A 20,954-nucleotide genomic window follows, 5' to 3' on the forward strand; every position below is an offset into this window, starting at 1 on the left:
AGAATGCCCAATGAATATGATGTATCTGTGGCTAAAAGAATACAATGTGTGCCTGAAAGACTTACCGACAGGTCCCTAACGACCGACTCCGCCTTGTTCCTGTATTTGTGGCCACTACGATCCATGGCATCGGCGGTCAATTCGTAGTGGTCAAACTAAGTGGCCAGCTTGAACATATCCGGGCTCACCTCCACCAGGCCAGGGTAGTGCTCCCTGCACAGACCTCCTAGGATGCCATTCACTTTGCGTGCCTTGGCTCCAGTCTCCACAAGTTTCTAGTTCCTGCACAAGTGATTACAAAAAGTATTAGTTTGTATTTTGATTTTCAACATTTCAAATGAAGAAGTTTTGAGCACATCTTAAGTTACTTACCTATCCCATAGGGTGTGATCAGCGGGCGGGCCGCTTCAGGTATTGGTCGACGCGGGAGCTTTGCGGGACCACACAAGTACACCGTCGACACACCAGAGGAAGTGGATCCCCCTGCAGTCGCCTCGTCCCCTAAGGTGGAGGAGGACCCCCCTGCATCTGCATGCTCCATCATGGTGGCAGGCTCCTCCACGGCTACAGGGGTAGTCGGCTGCATCCTGCTCGGAAGCCTACGGCTCCTCCGCCTCGGCACTGGCTCCGGAGGCTGAACCGACGCCTCTGGCTCCTCCTGGCTGGCGTAAAGAGACTGGACGGACCTCCTAGGTGGCATCTCCTGCATTAAAAAAGAACAAAACAATTAGCATATATAAACGATACATAATTAGAAAGAGAAGCAAAATGAAGATAATTACATGCAAAATGAATATAATTACAAAAACAGATAATATTACATGTATTAGAAACGATCTCCACAATCAGGATTAGCTGGATTGTACATATCGTCATCGCTATCAACCATGTCCAAATCTTTATCCACTGCCTCATCATCACTATCAACACCTAAGTGTAATCGGTCAAGGAACACTACGTCCTTTGGATTTTCCACCTCATCTCCAGAGTCCTCGTCCACAACCCTTTCGATGTCTGTCTCCATTTTGACTAGCCCGATTAAGTCTATCTCAAAGCTCCCTTGTAGCCCCTCTTCATGTTGATAGAACTCTCCGTCATGTGTTTCTAGGTTCAAGTTGTAATCTTCATCGTTTGGGAGAGGTAGTCTACCGTGCGGCGATATTGTGTGAACAACATACCAACCCTTAAGGTTTTCCTCGGTTTGGCAAGCATATGGACTATAATAGACTTGCTTGGCTTGTGTGGCCACAATACATACATCATCACCTTCATAGACGGAATCCTGTCGAGTCTCGACTAGCCCAAGATGAGGGTACTGTCTCGATACCTCAGGATCAAACCACCGGCATTTGAATATGACAGGACTAAAAGGTTCGGCTATACGAAACTGGAGTTCGTATATTTCTTCAAGTATCCCATAATAGTCCTTGCCATTAGTTTCGGGCATCATAACTCCGGTATTTGTGGTCCTTCGATGTGGCCGACTCTGCTCATAGCTTGTTGTGTGAAAGCGATACCCATTGACGTCATAAACGTTACATGACATGACCCTAAAGTTGAAGCCATCGACAACCTACCACAATTCGGCACTTATAGATGCATCCCTATAGCACTACAAAGTCAGGCTAGAGCGTTATGTTATTCACACAAACAACCAACTTGAAATGAAGAAACAAGGGGGAAGTTGGACGATACCTTCTTTTGGAACCAAGAAATGAAATCCTGCTCCTTAAGAATGGTATCAACTTCATGAGGGTGAGGTCGCCTTGATTGACGCCAGAATAGATTAACAAATTCCCTGTGTAGGCAAGAAACATGATGGGGTTGGATGCAGAATAGTGACGGTGTAAGTAACAAGTTCGTTGAGAACTTACTCGATATACGGTGCCACTTCATCTAGGTTGGCCAACAAATATAGCATGATACTGCTCCACTCTTCATTGCTCAAGGTCTTTGGGCTCAATGCACTCGCTCTTCTGAGTGACCCTTTCAAAAGGCTGAGGGTAGATTTATTTTCGTCCTCATTGTAACAAGCCAGTCGATTATGCATGCTAGGAAGGTTGCCCTTATAGTATGTGAAAGCTCTAGTTTGGTTTTGGTTAATTGATGAAACCCTAAGTGCTAACCTAGTTTATCAAGATGATTATGAGATAGATAGCACTACTCTAAGTGATGAAGCAATGGCGAAGATCATGACAATGGTAATGGCATGGTGATGGTCAAATGCTTAAACTTGGAAAAGAAGAAAGAGAAAAACAAAAGGCTCAAGGCAAAGGTATAAAATGTAGGAGCCATTTTGTTTTAGTGATCAAGACACTTAGTGAGTGTGATCACATTTAGGATAGATAGTCATACTATTAAGAGGAGTGAAACTCGTATCGGAATGCGGTTATCAAAGTGCCACTAGATGCTCTAACTCATTGCATATGCATTTAGGATCTAGTGGAGTGCTAACACCCTTGATAATATTTGTGAAAATATGCTAACACATGTGCACAAGGTGTTTGCAGGATTCGGCGCTTTCAGGAAAATGAAATGCCTATTTTCTATTGCGCCGGATGCAAAATTCTTGGTGGTTGGTACATTTGAGCAAGGGTGAAGAAGTTAGAGTTGAAATGGAGTTGGTCGAAATGAGGCTAGTGTCGGTCTACTGACCGGACGCTAGGTCACTCAGCGACCGGATGCTGAAAGGCTACGTCCGATCAAGCTATCAGATGGCACAGTGGCTAGGGTTGAGCACCGGACGCTGGTCTACGTCCGGTCAAGGTGGACCGGACGCGTCCAGTCGGAAAAATATGCCTCGGGGAGCTTACTGGAAACGACCGGACGCTGGGGCTTCAGCGTCCGGTCAGTTTTACCGGAGCATCCGGTCAGCTTCGTAGCCGTTGAAATCTGACGAACAGCGTTTGAAGCTGGTGACGCATGGCGTCCATCGGGCGACCAGATGCTGAGGGCTAGCGTCCGGTCGGTATGATCAGAGCATCCGGTCAGAGCGTGTTTTTGCCCAGTGAAGGGTACAACGGCTCTATTTGATTGGGGCTCTATTTATAGCCTCATGGCTGGCTCAAGGGGGTACTCTTGCACATTTTCATTAACATAACAACCTTGTGAGCTTAGCCAAAGTCCTCCCACTCATCTCCATCATTGATTCATCATCTTTGTGAGATTGGGAGAGAATCCAAGTGCATTGCTTGAGTGATTGCATCTAGAGGCACTTGGTATTCGTGTTGCACTATGGTTTTCGCTTGTTACTCTTGGTGGTTGCCACCACCTAGACAGTTGGAGCAGCGATGGAGGATCGGCACGAGTTGGTGATTGTTCGTGGCCGTCTTCGGTAATTATGAGGGGAGTTGTACCTTCCCCGGCAGAGCGCTGAAAGGTAACTCTAGTAAATTGCTCGTGTCATTGAGTTACCTCACTTGTGGGTCAGTTCTTGCGGTGTCCAATCGTGTGGACGAGGTTTGTGAAGCACCTCTTAGCCGCCGAACCACCAAGTGTTGGTTGACACAACGGGGACATAGCATGCTGGCAAACACGTGAACCTCGGGAGAAAATCGATTGTCTCTTGTCTTTGACATTCTCCCGGTGATTGGCTATATATTCATCTTGTGATTGGTTCATCCCCTACACGTCGGTATAATCACCTTACTCACTTATTTACATTCTTGCAAACTAGTTGACACAAGCTCTTTAGTGTAATTAGAATTGAGAGCTTGCTTTATTTTTTATATTCATCTAGTTGAGCTCTTTAGAGTAGCAAGGTTGAGAGCTCTTAGTGAGTAATTACATAGCAAGTTTGTGTGCCTAAGTAATCATTGCAACTATAATTGTTGGATAGGTGTCTTGCAACCCTTGTAGAGCTAGAGCAAGTTTGCATTACGCTATTTGTCATACTAATCAAATTGCTCTAGTTGATTTGTAGATTTTTAAATAGGCTATTCACCCCCCCCCTCTAGCCATATTAGGACCTTTCAGTATGTTGTTGTGAAGTTTGACACCTCCTCGTTAATGAACGCCTCTGCCATGGAAGCCTCAATTTTGGCTTTATTTCCACATTTCTTACGAATAGTCTTTAGACATCTCTCGATTGGATAGCACTAGCGGTTCTGCACGGGCCCCCCATTTGTGCCTCGTACAGGAGGTGCACAATCAAATGCTGCATCGATAGGAAGAAGCTAGGTGGAAATATCTTCTCCAACTTACAGATCAACTTAGGGGCTCTTTTTTCCAAGTCAGCCACCACGTTTTGAGATAACTCCTTGGCACAAAGCTAGCGGAAGAAATAGCTCAACTCTGCCAGCACGACCCAGACATGCTCAGGGATGAAGCCTCGAACCATCGACGGAAGAAGGCGCTCAATCCATATGTGGAAGTCATGACTCTTCATCCCTAAGACTCGGCCAGTAGATGGGTTGCCCCCCTCTTAAGATTCACTGCAAACCCATCAGGAAACATTAAGTCCTTGATCCATTGGACTACAACCGTCCTGTGCTTCTTTTCCAAGACGTAATCGCCCCTAGGCCTTCTCCATGTCTTGCCGGCTCTTGGTGGTCGCATCTCTAGGTGTGGTCTATCGCATAGCCTTGCTAGGTCCGTTCTAGCCTTAGGGTTGTCCTTTGACTTGTCAGTATCCATGAGTGTTGCCTAGAGAGCTTCGGCGACATTCTTCTCAGTGTGCATTACATCAATGTTATGTGGTAGGGCTAGGTGCTTAAAATAGGGAAGCCTCTCCAAGCCTGACTTATGAGTCCACATATGTTGAACACCATACCCCATGAAACCAACTCTGTCTTCCTTGGTGACAAGACCATCTATCTGAGTAAGAACCTCGGTGCTAGTCATCTTCTGCGGTTCAGGGTCTGTCACTATGACACCTTTCATAAAGTTCTTAATGTCTCATCTGAATGCATGGTCAAGAGAGAGGAATTGTCGATGTTTGTCGAACAAGGAAAACTTGCCACCACTCTTCAACCTAATGAACTACAGAGCTGCCTTGCATACCAGGCATGGGAACTTCTCGTGGACACACCAGGCGCTGAATAGACCATACGCCAGAAAGTCATGCATCGAGTAGTGGTACCAAACGTGCATTGTGAAGTTCCTCTTTGTAGCACGGTCGTATGTCAGTACCCCGTGATCCCATGCACTGATCAACTCATCAATCAAAGGCTCCATGAACACACCCATATGTTTCCCTAGGTGACCAGGAATTATCAGCGACAAGAATATGTTCTGACATTAAAGAAGGATGCCGGAGAGGGGAGATTGAGGGGGATAACGAAGATTGGCCAACAAGTGTATGGGGCCGCCATCATTCCAAAAGGATTGAACCCATCTGTTGCAAATGCAACATGCACATTACGAGCCTCTAGAGCTTTGTCAGCATAAATGCCATCAAATGTTTGCCATGCTTCACCATCTGATGGATGTACCATCTTGTTAGGATTGTATCGGATGCCATTTTTGTGCCATGCCATCTATTTCGCGGACTCCTCGCTCATGAATAGCCGTTGGAGTCTCGGTATGAACGGAAGGTACCGTAGGACTTTTATGGGGATTCCAAGCTGCTGCTTCTGCCCATCACTAGATTCTACCTCCACATACCTAGAGGACTTACACTTTGGACAGTACTTTGCTTCCGCCTGTTCTTTCCTAAAGAGGACGCACCCGTTCTCATAAGTGTGTATTTGCTCATACAGCATCTTAAGAGCTTTGAGGAGCTTCACTGACTCGTACATGTTCTTCGGCAGCGTGTGATCTGCCAGAAGCAGGGTCCCAAAAACTTCCAGCATACTGTCAAAGCAGTCTCGACTCATGTTATGCATGGACTTTAACCCCATTAAGCATCCAATGGCATCGAGTTGAGAAACATTTGTCTTGTCATGAAGGGGCCTCTTAGCCGACTCCATCATGCGATAGAATGCCCTTGCGGTTTCCTCTGGCTCCTGCTCCTCGGCTTTGTCCGTACATCGTTAACCGAAGTGTGCTTGGTGGAAGTCATCCATCATGTCTGGTACCCTGCCATCACTATCAAACTCCTCCAAGTGTGGCCTCAATGCCTCATCTCTAATACGATGTCCTTCACCATGGCACACCCACCAGGTATAGTCTGGCGTAAACCCAAACTTGCAAATATGTTCCTCAATGACCTTCCTGGTTTTCCTATTCCTGTTTGCACATTCGCTGCAGGGACACCACACCTCTGTCGCTGCTTGAGCACCCACACCAAATGCTTTGTCCAAGAAATCCTCAGTCTTCTGTATCCATTCACGAGTGACCTGATTCTAACTATGACGGCCCGTGTACATCCAATCATGGTTATCCATCATCTACCATATATATAACAGAGTAATATAACCATCAATAGCATATGCACTGCTTGCCTACTATCTAATAGGTAGCGATATGTCCTAATCCCACCCGCGGATGCGTAGATGAGGTTAGTTTCCATGCTCTGCTCCAATCCAAGATAGAATTTCGGCAGCACATCCCCGCTGTTCTCCCGATACACGTCCTAGAAGGGAGAGTGTGTATCCGGAGAACAACAGGGAGGTGCTGCCGAAACCCCATCTCGGACCGGACCGGACCATACAAACTAAACCATCTACCCATCCGCGGGCTGTCCAAATAACATGAACAATCTGAAACAGATACGGTCGTAGATATGCAGAGATCCGCATACCTACGACCGTATCTCTTTCGGACGAGAGACGCATACTGGTTTATGCGATCTAGCTAGGGTTACGGACAAAGGGCTTATACCTAGGGTGGCGTGGAATGGAGAGGTGACGCGGTGCAGGCAGACCTGAAGGAAGATGCTCGGGGTACTCCGGGTCCCCTCCATCGGGCTCTTCTCTATAAAACAAGAAACACAATTTATAAGTTCAAAATTTCGGTAGAACCTCCCCTGTACGGGGAGGCTTCCAAAACCTGCAAGGAAAAAGACAGCACGATGGCCGACATCCACAATTTCGGCACGATGGCCGACACAGCGACATATGGCACGATGGCCAACACATCCACAAAAGGCACGAAGGCCCACTAATCTAGAAATGGCACGAAGGCCAGCAATAGGCGGGAGGGGGGCTTTACCTTGGGTGGTAGTGTAGTCGAGCGACGCGAAGTCAGGATCACCCTCGTCTTCGGCTAGACGCGGGGAAAACGGCGACGACCGCTCGGCGTGACGCGACGACGTGGGGGCGTGACGGTCGTCGGCCTCTCCTTCTCCCCTCCTTCTCCCCTCCTCTCTTCTCCCTTCCTCTTCTCCCCTGCTCTCCTTCTCCTCTCCCTCTCCTTCTCCTCTTCTCCCCTCCTCCTCCCTTCTCCCCTGCTCCTCTTCTTCTCCCCTTCTCCTTCTCCTCTCTTCTCCCTTCCTCCTCCAAATGCTCTCTGCACAGCCAGCAGGGGCGCGCGGGGCCAACCGGTGACGCGCTGGCCGTGGGGGTGGGCCACCGGCGGGTGTGGCCGGGGGGTGGCGGTGGTGCCCGACCACCGGGCGAGGCGGGGGACGACACGGCCCCGACGATGACAATGCTCGGCGGGCTGGGCTGCCGCTCCGGCGGCGTGGGGACGGGGCGGGGGCCACCTCCGGCGGCGCGGGGATGCGGCGGGGGCGGGCTACGGCGGCGCGGTGACAGGGCGGGGGCGGGGGAGAGGCTGCGGCGGCGCGGGGGACCGGCGACGGCGAGAGGAAGGGGATGCAGGGCGCGTGGGCGAGAGGAAGGGCTGAGTGGGCCGTTAGGGTTTTTCGGCCTGGTCTAGGTGGACTGGGCCTTTGCCGAGGGCCCAGATCCGGGCTCTCGGCAAAGTTTTTTTTTTAAAAAAAAACTCTTTGCCGAGAGCCCTTTGAGGCTCTCAGCAAATACAAAAAAAAAAATTTGTTTTTTTCCCAATTTTTTCTAGTGGCTAACAATAATATTTAAAAGACGTATTTAAAATTTGGAGCTTTTTTTATTTTATTAGCTATATTTAATAAGTTTATTTCATTTACTGGAATTCTTCCCGGTAATTCAAATTTGAATTGCAGGTGCATCGAATATTGGAATTGAGTGATTCAAAAAATCATATTCATGGTATTGCATGTGGTGTGAGACCGTATCCAGTGACAGATGCAAATTTGGCGCATCGTTTTCACGGAACACGGCGAGGAACTTGCGTGTAAAGTATTTTTAAATTATATAAAATGGAAATGAAGTCCGAAATTCACGAAACTTGTCGAGGTGTCATTTCATCACATGTATAGGCTGTGATAAAAAATTGAGTGGGTTTCGAGCAAGTTGCGACGTCCGATGCCTAAAACCCAGACATCTTCGCATGTGATCAACATGCAATACCGATGGCCTAAAACCCAGACATCTCCAAATTTGGCATATGTCACTGGATACGGTCTCACACCACATGCAATACCATGAATATGATTTTTTGAATCACTCAATTCCAATATTCGATGCACCTGCAGTTCAAATTTGAATTACTGGGAAGAATTCAAGTAAATGAAATAAACTTATTAAATATAGCTAATAAAATAAAAAAAGCTCTAAATTTTAATATGTACTTTAAGGTACAACAGTAAACCCAGGGAAAAAATTTGGAAGCAAAAAAAAGCAAAAAAAAAAAAAATTTGCCGAGGGCACAGCTCGGCAAAGTAATTCTTTGCCGAGGGCCAAATTCTGACCCTCGGCAAAACAGACGGCAGGTGAAGGCCGTTTGCCTACCGTCACAGGTTTACCGACGGCCATGTTTTGCCGAGAGCCGGACCTCGGCAAAGATAAACTTTTGCCAACGGCCTTTCTTTGCCGACGGCCGGACCCTCGGCAAAGGGCCCGGTTGCCGAGAGGAATTCTTTGCCGACGGCCTGGCCCACGGCAAATATGGTTTTGCCGATGGCCTACCGTTGCCGAGGGCCGACTCTCGGCAAACCTTTCTTTGCCGAGAGCCCGACATTTGGCTCTCGGCAAAGACGTTGGCTCTTGGCAACGGGCCTGTTTCCGATAGTGGCTTATTTAGTGAATGCATTCAAAATTTTCTACTTTATGAATGATTTGCAATGCATATAATGACATGTCAAGTTTTAGTACTAGATTAAAACACCAGAGGTGTTACATTGACCATGCAAGACGTACATCCGGTTGCAACGCACGGGAGCACGGAGAAGCAAGCAAAACGTCTCACGTCAAAAGGCACCAGCTTATTCGTGACCAGCTGAACACGGTCCTCCTCACAAGACGAGCGAGAACGCGGTGCCGACGCAGAGCATCACCGCCGCCAGACGTGCTCCAACAAGCGCGCCGTCGGCGGAGTTCTGGGGCGGCGCCGGCGCCGGCGCCTTCTGCAGGTCGTGCTTGAGCGCATCGACGGTGGCCTGGTCGGTGCGGAACGACTTCTCCAGCACGGGGTCGTCGATGCCGGTCTCGAAGAGCTCCGTGGGGAGCGAGATGGTGCCGGGGATGGCGCTGCCGAAGGCCGAGAAGGCGCGCGCCACGACGGTGCTGTTGTTGGACTGGAAGTGCACCATGCCCTTGGGGAACACGAACATGTCGCCGGCCTGCAGCGTCGCCGTGTGCAGCGTGCCGTTGCGGGCGGCGTCGACCAGGCCCACGAACAGAGCGCCCTGCACCACCAGCAGCAGCTCCGACGCCCTGCATGCGATCGACGATCATGCCAGCGACACGTACGTAAGCATGAGTCCAAACACACGTACGTACAAGCCAACGTGTACGTGTGTACCTGGGGTGGATGTGCGGCGGGTTGACGGTGCCGGCGCCGAAGACGAGCCTGGCGAACGAGACGGACTGCCCCAGCAACGCCGGGTACTCGGCCGCGGTGGCCTTGGTCGCGGTGAACTTGGCCGGGTCGCCGGCGTTCCCGCTGACGAGGCGGGTGTAGGTGAAGAAGGTGCCGTTGATCTGGGACGGTTCGGCCAACAAGTCCCGTGGCACCACGAAGTCGGTCAGGATGTCGGGGTCGCTGGCGCGGGCACGTGAAAATTCTGCATTTTAGCCCTTTCAAAAAACAATCTCTTAAAATAGACTCATCTAAAAACTTTTTCTAAAAATAGACCAAACCTTGGCATTAAATAATAAAACGCCGAGATATTTGAATTGGCGTCATGTCAGGTTACGCCAAAACCTGCCACGTCAATGCCAACGTGGCGTGTCACCTCCGGTCTCCGGACCTCGGCGTGCTGTCATCCAACGCCATCCTTCATACATCGGCGTTAAGTAGTATCACGCCGAGATCTAAACGCCGCCGCCTTGCTTCCTGGTGACTTGCTACTTGCGGCAAAACAGGCCACGTTTTCAAATATCTAATCGGCAAAGAGATACATACTGGACCTGTCTCTCGATTTCCCGTTAGTTTCTTCTCTCTGGACGCTCCTTCCGGTATATACCCAAATTTGTTGAGTTATTCTCGTCTAAAAAAAATTTGTTGAGTTATTCCATGCAAGCTAACTAACTTGCTAAAAGAAATATTGTGCACATTTTTAAAATACTTTTAGAAGATTAAAATAAGTTAAATATTTGATCTATCAAGACTGTAGTGCTTAGCAATGCAAGAAAAAAATCTATCAAGACTGTATTTTAATTTAATATACAAGGTTAAATAGTTATGTAGCAAGTTTATTTCCGTTGCAACGCAAGGCCACATTTGCTAGTCATATTTCTATATCTATTTTTGTTTTAACTCATATGAGCACGACTCGTGAGTCCAAGTCATATATGAGATACGCAAAGTGCGACTTAATAACGTTGTTCTTTGCACAACTGGTATTGTTCTAAATCTTCTTTGCACAACAGCGCCATCTAACTAGGCTGCAAAGTCTTGTTCTGAAAAGTTCTTCTATTTTGCTCTTTCCAAACGTTCCACCAAAAGTAGATCATAATACTATCGAACACCCTTCTTTGGTCTTTATCAAACCTTAACCAACACTTTGCGCTAGTAACTGTGAAGAGATCCCGCCATTGCCACCGTACCAATCAACGATAATCCGAGCCATTGTTTTAGGATGGACCAAACTTGCTTTGCGAAAATGCAGTCCTTACAAAGGTGTGTTGGTGTTTCTGGCTACCTCCACATTTCCAAACCAAATCGTGTGCAATCCCTAGTACAACAAACGAAACAAACTAGAGTCTTTTACTTGTATGCCATTAAAAAAGATGGTCTAATCATCTATGTCCCTAAAAAGTTCGATCTATCATCAGTGTCCAAGCTCGAAAAACTTTTCTCTCTCACGCCATTCTGTCACTAACGGTGTGAAATATGGGTGGCAAAGGACTTGAATGCCCCTGGAACTTTTGTTTCTCATGTGCCACTGCCTGGGCAGATGTCTTGTCATCTAATCCTCTTCAGTTTCTCTCTAATTCTCACCAAACTGAACAAGGCCTCGTTGAGATAGCGGAGCATGAGTTGTGAGTGTTTGACAAATACATGCATTATCTTCTGGGTGATGAGGAACTGCGAGGTTTCCTCAGTAGCATATTCTAGCTCAAATCAGAATATGCTATAGCTACAATCATCAGTGAATTGATTCGGAAAATAAAGTAAATTGACAATCACAATCACATTTGATCAATTCTACTGATCCAATCCAATTTTACTGCCATACTACAGATGCAATATTTAATCTCTTACTATCAAATATCTATATCATTTCGCAGTTCATCTGCCACACTAGCACACCTTGATCAATTCAATTGCATTCTCCGTTTGCGGAGCTGCTCTTGTCCAAATCTCTCAAGAACTCGGCGAATGCCACTTCAGAAGACCCGCCTTCCTTAGTAGCCCCCAACGCCTTCTCTCTCGCCACCCCGAGCCTCTTCCGAAGAATCCTCCCTTCCTCGGCCTCCATCACCAGTCTCACCTTCGCTTCCACGTCCTCCGCCTTGACGAACTCTTCGAATCTCCCCAGTGTTGGAACCGGTGGTGACCACCGAGTTCACGATCTTGGAGCTGGCTTACAGCCGGCCCGGCTCGTTACAACGAGCCTGCGCTCCCACAGGTTCCAGGTCCACCGGAGCTGACAACATATAAGACCTTGGGGCCTTACTCAACCCAAAAGACTAGCCTGATAGGTGAGGGTTCTCCCGCCTTATATGTTGTGCTCGCCCACCATCGCTACACGATGTGGGACTAAACCCCAACAGTCTCCCCCTTAGTCACACATCGGGCTGCCCCCGCCATATGTGACGCTCGAGATTTTTTTATCGGGTTTAGCTTTTTCTGACCTCGGGTACCGGCTCTGATATCAATTGTTGGAACCGGTGGTGACCACCGAGTTCACGATCTTGGAGCTGGCTTACAGCCGGCCCGGCTCGTTACCACGAGCCTGCGCTCCCACAGGTCCAGGTCCACTGGAGCTACAACATATAAGGCCTTGGCTTACTCAACCCAAAAGACTAGCCTGATAGGTGAGGGTTCTCCCGCCTTATATGTTGTGCTCGTCCACCATCGCTATACGATGTGGGACTAAACCCCAACAGTTTTTTTTTTCAATTTGCCCAAACACGGCGTAACCATGCCTTATGTTTTCGTTCAGTTTATATAGGCCCAAGGCCTTGCCCCTGTCGCTACGACGCCTCCTCTGATCGCCCGTTATTTCCGGAACGCCAGAGGGACATGCACGGACGACGCCGCGACGGGGCCACACACCAGTACACGGTCTCGGCGTGGTTCACGCACATCTCTGAACCACCCAGGATTCTACGTGTCTAACTGAACTAAAATAGCAAACGTTCTAAAAACAGGATTACATGAAGTAAAACAAAGCACTTCTAACATTTCACCTCCTTAATCCTGTTTCACTGGAACGACTCCGAGCTTCAGTCTGAACTCCACGAACTTGACCCTTCCGAGAGGCTTCGTCAGAATATCAGCAACCTGCTCATCTGTACCCACATGTTCAACATCAACCAGATTCTTCTCAATGCTGTCTCTGATGTAGTGATACCGAGTATCTATGTGCTTGCTTCTTTCATGAAAAACAGGATTTCTTGCTAGCTCGATTGCTGACTGATTATCGATCAGAAGTCTGAACTTCTGCGCTTCACCACCAATCAGGTCTGCTATCAGACGACTTAGCCAAACACCCTGACAGGCTCCCAAAGCTGCAGCTATATATTCTGCTTCACATGATGATAAAGCTACCACCTTCTGCTTTTGAGATGCCCAAGTCACCAGGTTGGAGCCAAGATAGAAGATGATCCCAGAAGTACTTTTCCTGTGCACTAGATCACCTAAACAGTCACTATCAGTGAAACCCAACAAACTGAGACCCATCTTTCCTCCCTTCATGAACTTGCAGCCATAGTCAAGTGTCCCAGCTATATACCTGACAATTCTCTTGACCACAAACCAATGTTCTTTTTCTGGTGCTTCCATGAATCTACTAGCAATACCCACTGCATATGCCAGATCAGGTCGAGTATTGACTAGGTACCTGAGACTCCCAATCACACTCCTGTATCTGGTAACATCTAACTCAGTACCAGACAGTTCGGCTGTCAGTTCCTCTGGGCAAGGTCAGTCCCAATCTTCATCAGATGAGTCTCAAGGACTCTCAAGCCCACATACACCATCATACACGGCTGCGCGCCCAGCCACGCCAGGCACTCGTGCCTCTCGCCGCTCTCCCCCGTCGTGCTGCCGTCGTTGACCAGAGGCCCGATGCAGAAGGCTCTCGGCGTCGGCCGGCCGGGCACGCAGACGCCGTCGCCGAGCGCTCTCAGGGCCCTGGGCTCCAGCCAGTCGAAGCTGTTGACCAGCACGCCCCTCCCCTCCGGGATGCGCTTCCACTGGTACATCCGGACCTTGGCCGCGTCGCTCTCCCTGTCCCGCACCGTCCACGGCATGTCCAGCGCCTGGATCGGCGGCATGCCGGGGCAGCGCACCAGCGCCTCGCCCATGTCCCTGAACGACGACGGCAGGGTCGGGTAGAGGTACGGCAGGTTGAGGAACACGGCGAGGTCGCCCGCCGCGGAGGCGAAGAAGAAGTAGGCCGGCACGCCGAGCTCCGCCGCGACGTCGAGCGCGTCGACGCAGAACATGTCGAGGAGAAGCGCGTCGGCGCCGCCGGCCAGGGACAGCAGTAGGTCCCGGAGCGCGGGGTTGGCGAGCTGGAGCGTGTCCTGGTCGCGCTTCACCGGGTGCGCGCCGACGTCCGGGCTGGCCGGCGCCGGCAGGAGGCGGAACGCGATGGCCGGGTTGGCCGCCGCGAGGCGCGCCACCGCGGCGGCCGACACGGCGTCGGTGTCGGGCGGGTTGACCACGGCGATGAGCGCGCCGTGGCCGTGGCGCAGGAGGTGCTTGGCCAGCTCCACCATCGGGATCAGGTGGCCGACGCCCAGCGAAGGGTAGAGCACGAACGTCCTCTTCTTCCCCGTCATGGTGCTGGATCGGTGGCGTAGCTCGAGCTTCAATTCGTTCGCCGGACCCGGACTGGCAGGGACCCTCTTCGGTGTCGTGGTCCTCGCGTGCTTTCTCGTGGGCTGCTACCTGCTGGCAGGGACCCTCTTCGGGAACCTGGCGGAAGCAGGTACCTCCTCCGTCTCTGCGCAATTTCTTTCTTGCACGCGGTGATCGGAAGCAGCAAACGTTGCCGCCCAGCAGGCACATGAGAAACAAAAGTTCCAGGGGCATTCAAGTCCTTTGCCACCCACATTTCACATCATTAGTGACAGAATGGCGTGAGAGAGAAAAGTTTTTCGAGCTTGGACACTGACGATAGATCGAACTTTTTAGGGACATAGACAATTAGACCATCTTTTTTAATGGCATACAAGTAAAAGACTCAACAAACTAACCTATCCAAATCCATCATTTAACAACTACCTAGGTCCATGCAACCCGTAGTTTACGTCCAATCCACGGAAAGAGTATATCCTAAACCTAATTCATGCGAATGAGAAGGTGGAGAGAGAGAGAGAAAAGAAAACTGAGCCGGGCCGGCCAACCCTAAGTCAGCTTGTCGCGCCAGCCCACATGGCGCGACAGCTCTATCACGCCAAAGTCGGTGGCGCGACAGGGTAGGCCCTAGCATGCGCCGCGCAGGATCCAGTCAGCGGTCTTCGCCACGGGGCGCGACAAGTGTGGGGCTGTCGCGCCAGTCGTGTGGGCGCGATCAAAGAGGCTACATTTGATTAATCTTTTTTGTAGCTATTATTATTAAAATATTGATTAAAGAAGGATTAAAAAATCAGTTTATTGTGGGTAGCACTTCGTTTGGGAACGCAGGCAGCCGCTCGGTGCTCAGAATGGAAGCATTTCCGGCATCGGGGAGGAGAGTTAGAAGTTTGAAAAGTAAAAAAGTTGGGGCGGAAAAAACTCTCGTTGTCTAGTTACTTAAGAGGAGGTGGACAAAACAATGGATAAAGAGAGATTTTACATCTTTATTAACAAATAAATAAGTGTAGATATCTCAGAATCGAATATACATTGTACCGGTGTCCTTGTTCTCATCTGAGAGAACTACTCGAATCATCGTCCCTGTTCGTTTGGGCTGATTTGGCTTATAAGCCATGACTGAAAGTACTATTGGCTGGTTTGGTATGAGAGAAAAATACTGTTCGTTGGCTGATAAGCCATAGCTTATAAGCCAGATACGAGCAAGCGAACAGGCTGGATATATCTAACTTATTTTAATCTTCAAGAAATGTTTAAAAATGTGCGCAACATTTCTTTTGACAAGTTAGGGAGCGTTCGGCAAGGTGCAAAATTCCTCTGGAATTCACTGTACCTGGCTGAAAAACTACTGTTTACTGCTCTCACAAATTTCTCCAGATTCCTCCAAGCGAACAGGGTGTTAGTGTGAATGGAGTACTCAAAAAATTTGGGTATGTACCTTAACGAAACGTCCATAGAGAAGCAGCTAACGAGAAATCAAGAGATCACTCACGTCCACTACGTATCTCCTGGCCGATTAGGTATAGTATATTATTTGAATACATGACCTGTTTTGCCTGCTCCCTGTATAAACGGCGCAGATCGCCGAACTCTCCGCCCACAAGTAGCATGTCACCAGGATGCAAATCGGTGTTTAGATCTCGGCGTGATACTACTTAACGCCGATGTATGAAGGATGGCGTTGGATGACAGCACGCCGAGCTCCGGTGGTGACACGCCACGTTGGTGTTGACGTGGCAGGTTTCGGCGTAAGCTGACATGACACCGATTCGAAGATCTCGGTGTTTTATTATTTAACGCTGAGCTTTTGGTCTATTTTTGGAAGAAGTTTTGAGAGGAGTCTATTTTAAGAAATTATTTTTTGAAAGGGCTAAAATGCAAAATTTTCACGCACGGGCACACCCAGGCAGCTGCTGCACCACCACCAGCACGGCGGCACACAGGAACAGCAGCCGGAGGCCGGGAGCGAGCGCCATCGATCCGCTAGCTGCTCTCCGGTGAGCAGGATGCGGTGGAAATGGAAATTGAACGATCAGACGCGCGTGGCAGAGCTTGCCGAAGCGTGGCGCGATCCACAGGAGTTGGGGGCTGCGATGCTTTGCTAGCTATATATATATACATTTAGAGGAACAGCTAGCGCGGCCTTGGAAGAGCTGTGCCGGTTGCCCTGCTAGACTGTTAGAGTGAGTTATCTTTGTACTAACGACAGGCAGCGCGTCTCGGCCTTGGTTTCCTAAGCTTTGTAGGTTTGGGTGTTACAATGTACAGCCCAGTTGAGGTGACAGCATTGCTAGCTCTTGCTAGATGAATATGGTGAAACTGCCAAAGGCATGCCAGCTTAAGACTCAGTTGTTTGGGCATTTAGGGAAGGCCGTCAGAGTTCGTCAAACATCAGACTCCTTTGCAGCGCATGAGGAAGTTGGCACTTGGCAGCAGTCACGTATATTCCTTTTTTTAGAAAATGAAAAATATCTGGCCTCTGCGGGTCACGTATATTCCTGCGTCACCACATAGAAATGCTTGGAGACAACAAGAATACAAGACACATGTTTCATGTATGTGCTGGTTATTTCATTATTTGTTGTCCGGCAATTGCTCGCAGCTCCCCACCAGCTTTCCAGCTGCCTGTTCAGTTTTTACTCAATTTTATTTCAGGAGGCTTGTTTCGGTGGTTGGAAAGAACTACTAGTACTTTTGGGCACTTTGTATTTTTATTTTGATAAAAAATTAATTTAAGAAAGAAAATCAGGGTAAATAAATTAATGGAGAAAATGGTAGATTAGTAATATGAGCACAACAATTGGCTCGCAAAACGCTCCTGGCCGCAGGTGCCTAAGAGACGGTGGCGCGGCGTCTTCGGCGGATGGCGGCTCCATCCATGGAAGTGGAACCACCGCGGACACGTGTGCCCGCATGCTAGCCGTGCAGTCTAGCTACTAGCTATTTCTCGCCGCCCGCCGCCGTCCCGATCGGAAACCAGTCAAGCAAGCGTCTTCGATCCAATCCATCCACGGACGGCGATGGAGGCGAGGTTCGACTTCACTGGCCTCTCTAAAGAGCAGACAACGTGAAGAACGGGCACACGGCATCCCAGACTGGCAAGAATGAGTGCCGGACAGGAAAGAATCATGAATTTGCCATATTCCAATAATGAGAACAAGCTTCTCAAAGGATCGATCCATTCAAGTTGGGATCACTCGCATCAAGCATGGGTTCACGAATAAGGTAGCACGAGCTTGCCAATACGGCGCTACGGAGGACGAGCACGCCAAATCGGGCCACCGGAGCCGCCATGGACGCTGCCGTCGCCAGTCAAGCCGTCGAAGCCGCTCCTGATGGTTGCGGCGCCAGCGCCACTGCCATCCCTCGTCGCCACCCCGCAACGGCATTGCAGCCACCCGCGCGCACCGCCAAGTTCGCTCGTGGCGGTTGTCGCCGTCCGCATGCTGCGCCTTGCCGCTGCGACCCCCGCGCACTACGGGATACACGAGTAGCACTCGGCAAAGTCCCAAAAAACACTCGGCAAACAACACTCGGCAAATTTTTATCGGCAAAGAGTTGTTTGCCGAGTGTCAAACGTCGGGCATTCGGCAAAGACTATGCTGAGTCCAAAAAAAAAAACACTCGGCAAACATTTTTCGGAAAAAAAAAACAAGTCCCGCCGCCGCCGCGCCACCACTACCACCACGCCCCTTAGCGTTGCCGGATCCATGCCTTGGACCCACGCAACCCGCCGCAACCCCATCGTCGCCGGCCGGCCGTCGTTGCGTCGAGCGGCTCCAAGCACGCAATAGGCCAGGGCGGCTGGAGCTCGCTGCCGCAGGGGAAGCGCCCGTGCCAGGGCAGGGCGCCGCTCGCCTCCGTGTGAAGGGCTGCGTCGGGGACGCCACCGGATCCCACACCACACAGCTCTTCTTCTTCCTCTTCCTCTTGAATCACCGGCTGTCGGGGATGGGGCAGAGGCTCTGCGCGCCGCCGAGGATGGCCTGCGCGCCCGCCGGGGAAGGAGCTCGCTCCGGCGACGATGGCTTGCGCGCTCACTAGAGAGGAGCTTGCGCCGGCGACCGGCCATGGAGCTGGGGACGATGCGCCACCGGAGAGGACCTCACGCCGACGACCGCCCATGGAGCCGGAGGAAGCCACCGGAGAGGGAGGGGAGCGCCGTGGGCGGGCGGATCTGGGAGGAGGGAGGGGAGCGGCGCGGGTGGGCGGTTCTAGGAGAGCGCCGCGGGGTGGGCGGATCTGGGAGGAGGGAGGGGAGCGGCGCGGGCGGGCGGTTCTGGGAGAGCGCCGCGGGCAGGCGGATCTGGGAGAGGGAGGGGAGCGGCGCGGGCGAGCGGTTCTGGGAGGAGGGAGGGGAGCTGAGGGGTGGGAGGGGAGGGGCAACGGCGGTAATTAAGTAGTTTTTTTACTTTGCCGAGTGTCCTGGATCTGGTCGGCAAAGTTTTTTTTTTCTTTTTTCCTTTCACAGAAAAACAATTTTTTCCTTTGCCGAGTGTCCTAGATCTGGGCACTCGGCAAAGTTTTTTTTTATTTTTTTCTTCTCTTTCTTTCCCAGAAAAAAAGATTTTTTTCCCTTTGCCGAGTGTCCTAGATCTAGACACTCGGCAAAGTTTTTTTTTCTTCTCTTTCTTTCCCATAAAAAATTTTTTTTTCTTTTGCCGAGTGTCCTAGATCTGGGCACTCGGCAAAGATTTTTTTTATTATTTTGTTTTCTTCTCCTTCTTTCCCAGAAAAAAGATTTTATTTCTTTACCGAGTGTCAAAAAAAAACACTCAACAAACATGGAGTTTGTCGAGTGTTTTTTTTTTACACTTGACAAACCTCCTATTTACCGAGTTTTTTTTTTGCCGGGTGTTTTTAGCACAGCACTCGACAAAAAACTTACCTGAGAGAATACACTCGACAATCATAAAAACACTCGGTAAATTTAACGTTTCCGGCCGTGGCGGCCGCCTCTGGGCACTACGCCGACGAGCATGCCCACGCTGGTACAGTCGACCACGCGCGCAACCAGTCAGCCAATGCCACGGCCCACGGCCCACGTACCCTTTATTTTTTAGTAATATCTGAAAATTACCTAAAAATTTATAGATACCGGTCCCACGTGTTTTGATACTTGCTGATACTTTCAGGTACTTTTTTTTCTTGGTACTTCCTATTTTGGACCATTCTATCTAAACTAATGGACGGTTCATATTTTTTCTAACCACTCTAGAACTTGTAATAGAGATTATCATTGACATAGATTACAGTAATTAACAAACTCACATCAACACAATACAAATCACACCTGACGGTTGGGTGGAGATTATAAATTATATTTGATCCGTGACATGACGCTGACTGGGTCGATCACTACTCACCATTGCCCTTGGCAGGTTATTCAAGAACGACGACGTGGACGATTAAAAAGAGAAGGGAAAGATGCACGCGAGGGCCGGGAGCAACTGAAAGCAAAGCCGATAGACGATCATGGCTTCGGGGCGAGGCCTGCCTTCAGCTTCTGGATGGTGGCCACATCGGTCTTGAAGGACTTGGCCAGCACGACGTCGTCGATGTTGCTGGCGCCGAACAGGGTGACCGGGAGGGAGACGAGCCCCGCGGCGGCACTCCCGAACGCCGAGAGCGCCTTGGCGGGCTGGGTGCCACTGTTGAATTGCCAGTGCACGGTGCCCTTGGGGAACACGAACATGTCGCCGGCGGCGAGGTCCTGCGTGAAGAGATTGCCTGCGGTGTCGACGAAGCCGACGGAGAGCGCACCGTCGAGGACGAGCAGCAGCTCAGAGGCGCGCGGGTGAGTGTGCGTGGGGTTGATGGAGCCGGGCCCGTACGAGAGCACCGCGTACGACACGCTCTGCCCGTTCAGCGCCGGGAACTCCGCCATGGAGGCCTTGGCCACCGTGAAGTTCTCCGGCGCCTGCAAGGCCAGCGCGCCGCGGAGGCCCGAGTAGGAGAAGAACGCGCCCGTGATGTTCACGGGGTTTGTGGTTGCCGGGATGATGTAGTCGGTCAGGATGTCTGGGTCCCCGGCCACGACGGCCAGCGGGCCGGCGGCCCAGAGCGCGAGCAGGACGAGCAGCAAGGAGGAGCTCGTCATGCAGTTGTTGAGCTTGAGCGCCGCCATTCTCTTGTTGTCTTGGATAAAGTGGTGGTAGCGACTGATAGTGACTGAAACTGTGAAAGAAAGAAAGGTGATGATGTGATGACAGTGACTGAAATTGTGAAAGAGAGGCAGTGATGACTGATGAGTAGCGATCAGGCCTCTCCTACTTATATATGCATCCCATTCATTCCCCTGGTTAGGGACGTTGTTGGTTGGAGTCATCGAAGACTATGGCATCATGCATGATATGTATTGCTGCTTAGGGTTTATCGTCCAAGCTGATTACTAAAGTCTTGCCTTGATCAGCTCAACGAATCATTCTGAGTTCAGAATGGTGGTTTCTCCAGGCAGCCAAGTCCGGATACGCCTGCACGGCTACACAACGTACGTTGTTGCGCCCTTTGCGGCTTTGCGCGAGTGAGAGATGTCTCTGAGGACTCCAGCTCTTTTG

At 50.2% G+C, this 20,954-nt stretch overlaps 3 protein-coding genes across 3 annotated transcripts; all 3 read right to left on the reverse strand.

The window, feature by feature from the left end:
- Nucleotides 1-9,217: 9,217 nt before the first annotated feature.
- LOC136543815 (germin-like protein 9-1) lies at nt 9,218-10,211 on the reverse strand. Its single transcript, XM_066536159.1, has 3 exons — nt 10,175-10,211; nt 9,727-9,988; nt 9,218-9,638 (listed from the first exon to the last, which is right to left on the reverse strand). Exons 1-3 carry the CDS (start codon nt 10,209-10,211, stop codon nt 9,218-9,220), a joined length of 720 nt encoding a protein of 239 aa, XP_066392256.1.
- A 1,129-nt stretch (nt 10,212-11,340) lies between these two features.
- Nucleotides 11,341-14,431, reverse strand: LOC136543816 (UDP-glycosyltransferase 88F4-like). The gene is made up of 4 exons (XM_066536160.1): nt 13,515-14,431; nt 13,328-13,397; nt 12,802-13,232; nt 11,341-11,926 (listed from the first exon to the last, which is right to left on the reverse strand). The coding sequence occupies exons 1-4, from the start codon at nt 14,379-14,381 to the stop codon at nt 11,690-11,692; spliced, it is 1,605 nt and encodes a 534-aa protein (XP_066392257.1). The 5' UTR covers nt 14,382-14,431; the 3' UTR covers nt 11,341-11,689.
- A 5,277-nt stretch (nt 14,432-19,708) lies between these two features.
- LOC136545863 (germin-like protein 9-3) lies at nt 19,709-20,599 on the reverse strand. Its single transcript, XM_066537841.1, has one exon. It carries the CDS (start codon nt 20,522-20,524, stop codon nt 19,871-19,873), a length of 654 nt encoding a protein of 217 aa, XP_066393938.1. The 5' UTR covers nt 20,525-20,599; the 3' UTR covers nt 19,709-19,870.
- Nucleotides 20,600-20,954: the final 355 nt, after the last annotated feature.

The sequence above is a fragment of the Miscanthus floridulus genome, chromosome 3 (genome assembly GCF_019320115.1).
Source record: "Miscanthus floridulus cultivar M001 chromosome 3, ASM1932011v1, whole genome shotgun sequence".
In the NCBI taxonomy this organism is placed as follows: domain Eukaryota; kingdom Viridiplantae; phylum Streptophyta; class Magnoliopsida; order Poales; family Poaceae; genus Miscanthus; species Miscanthus floridulus.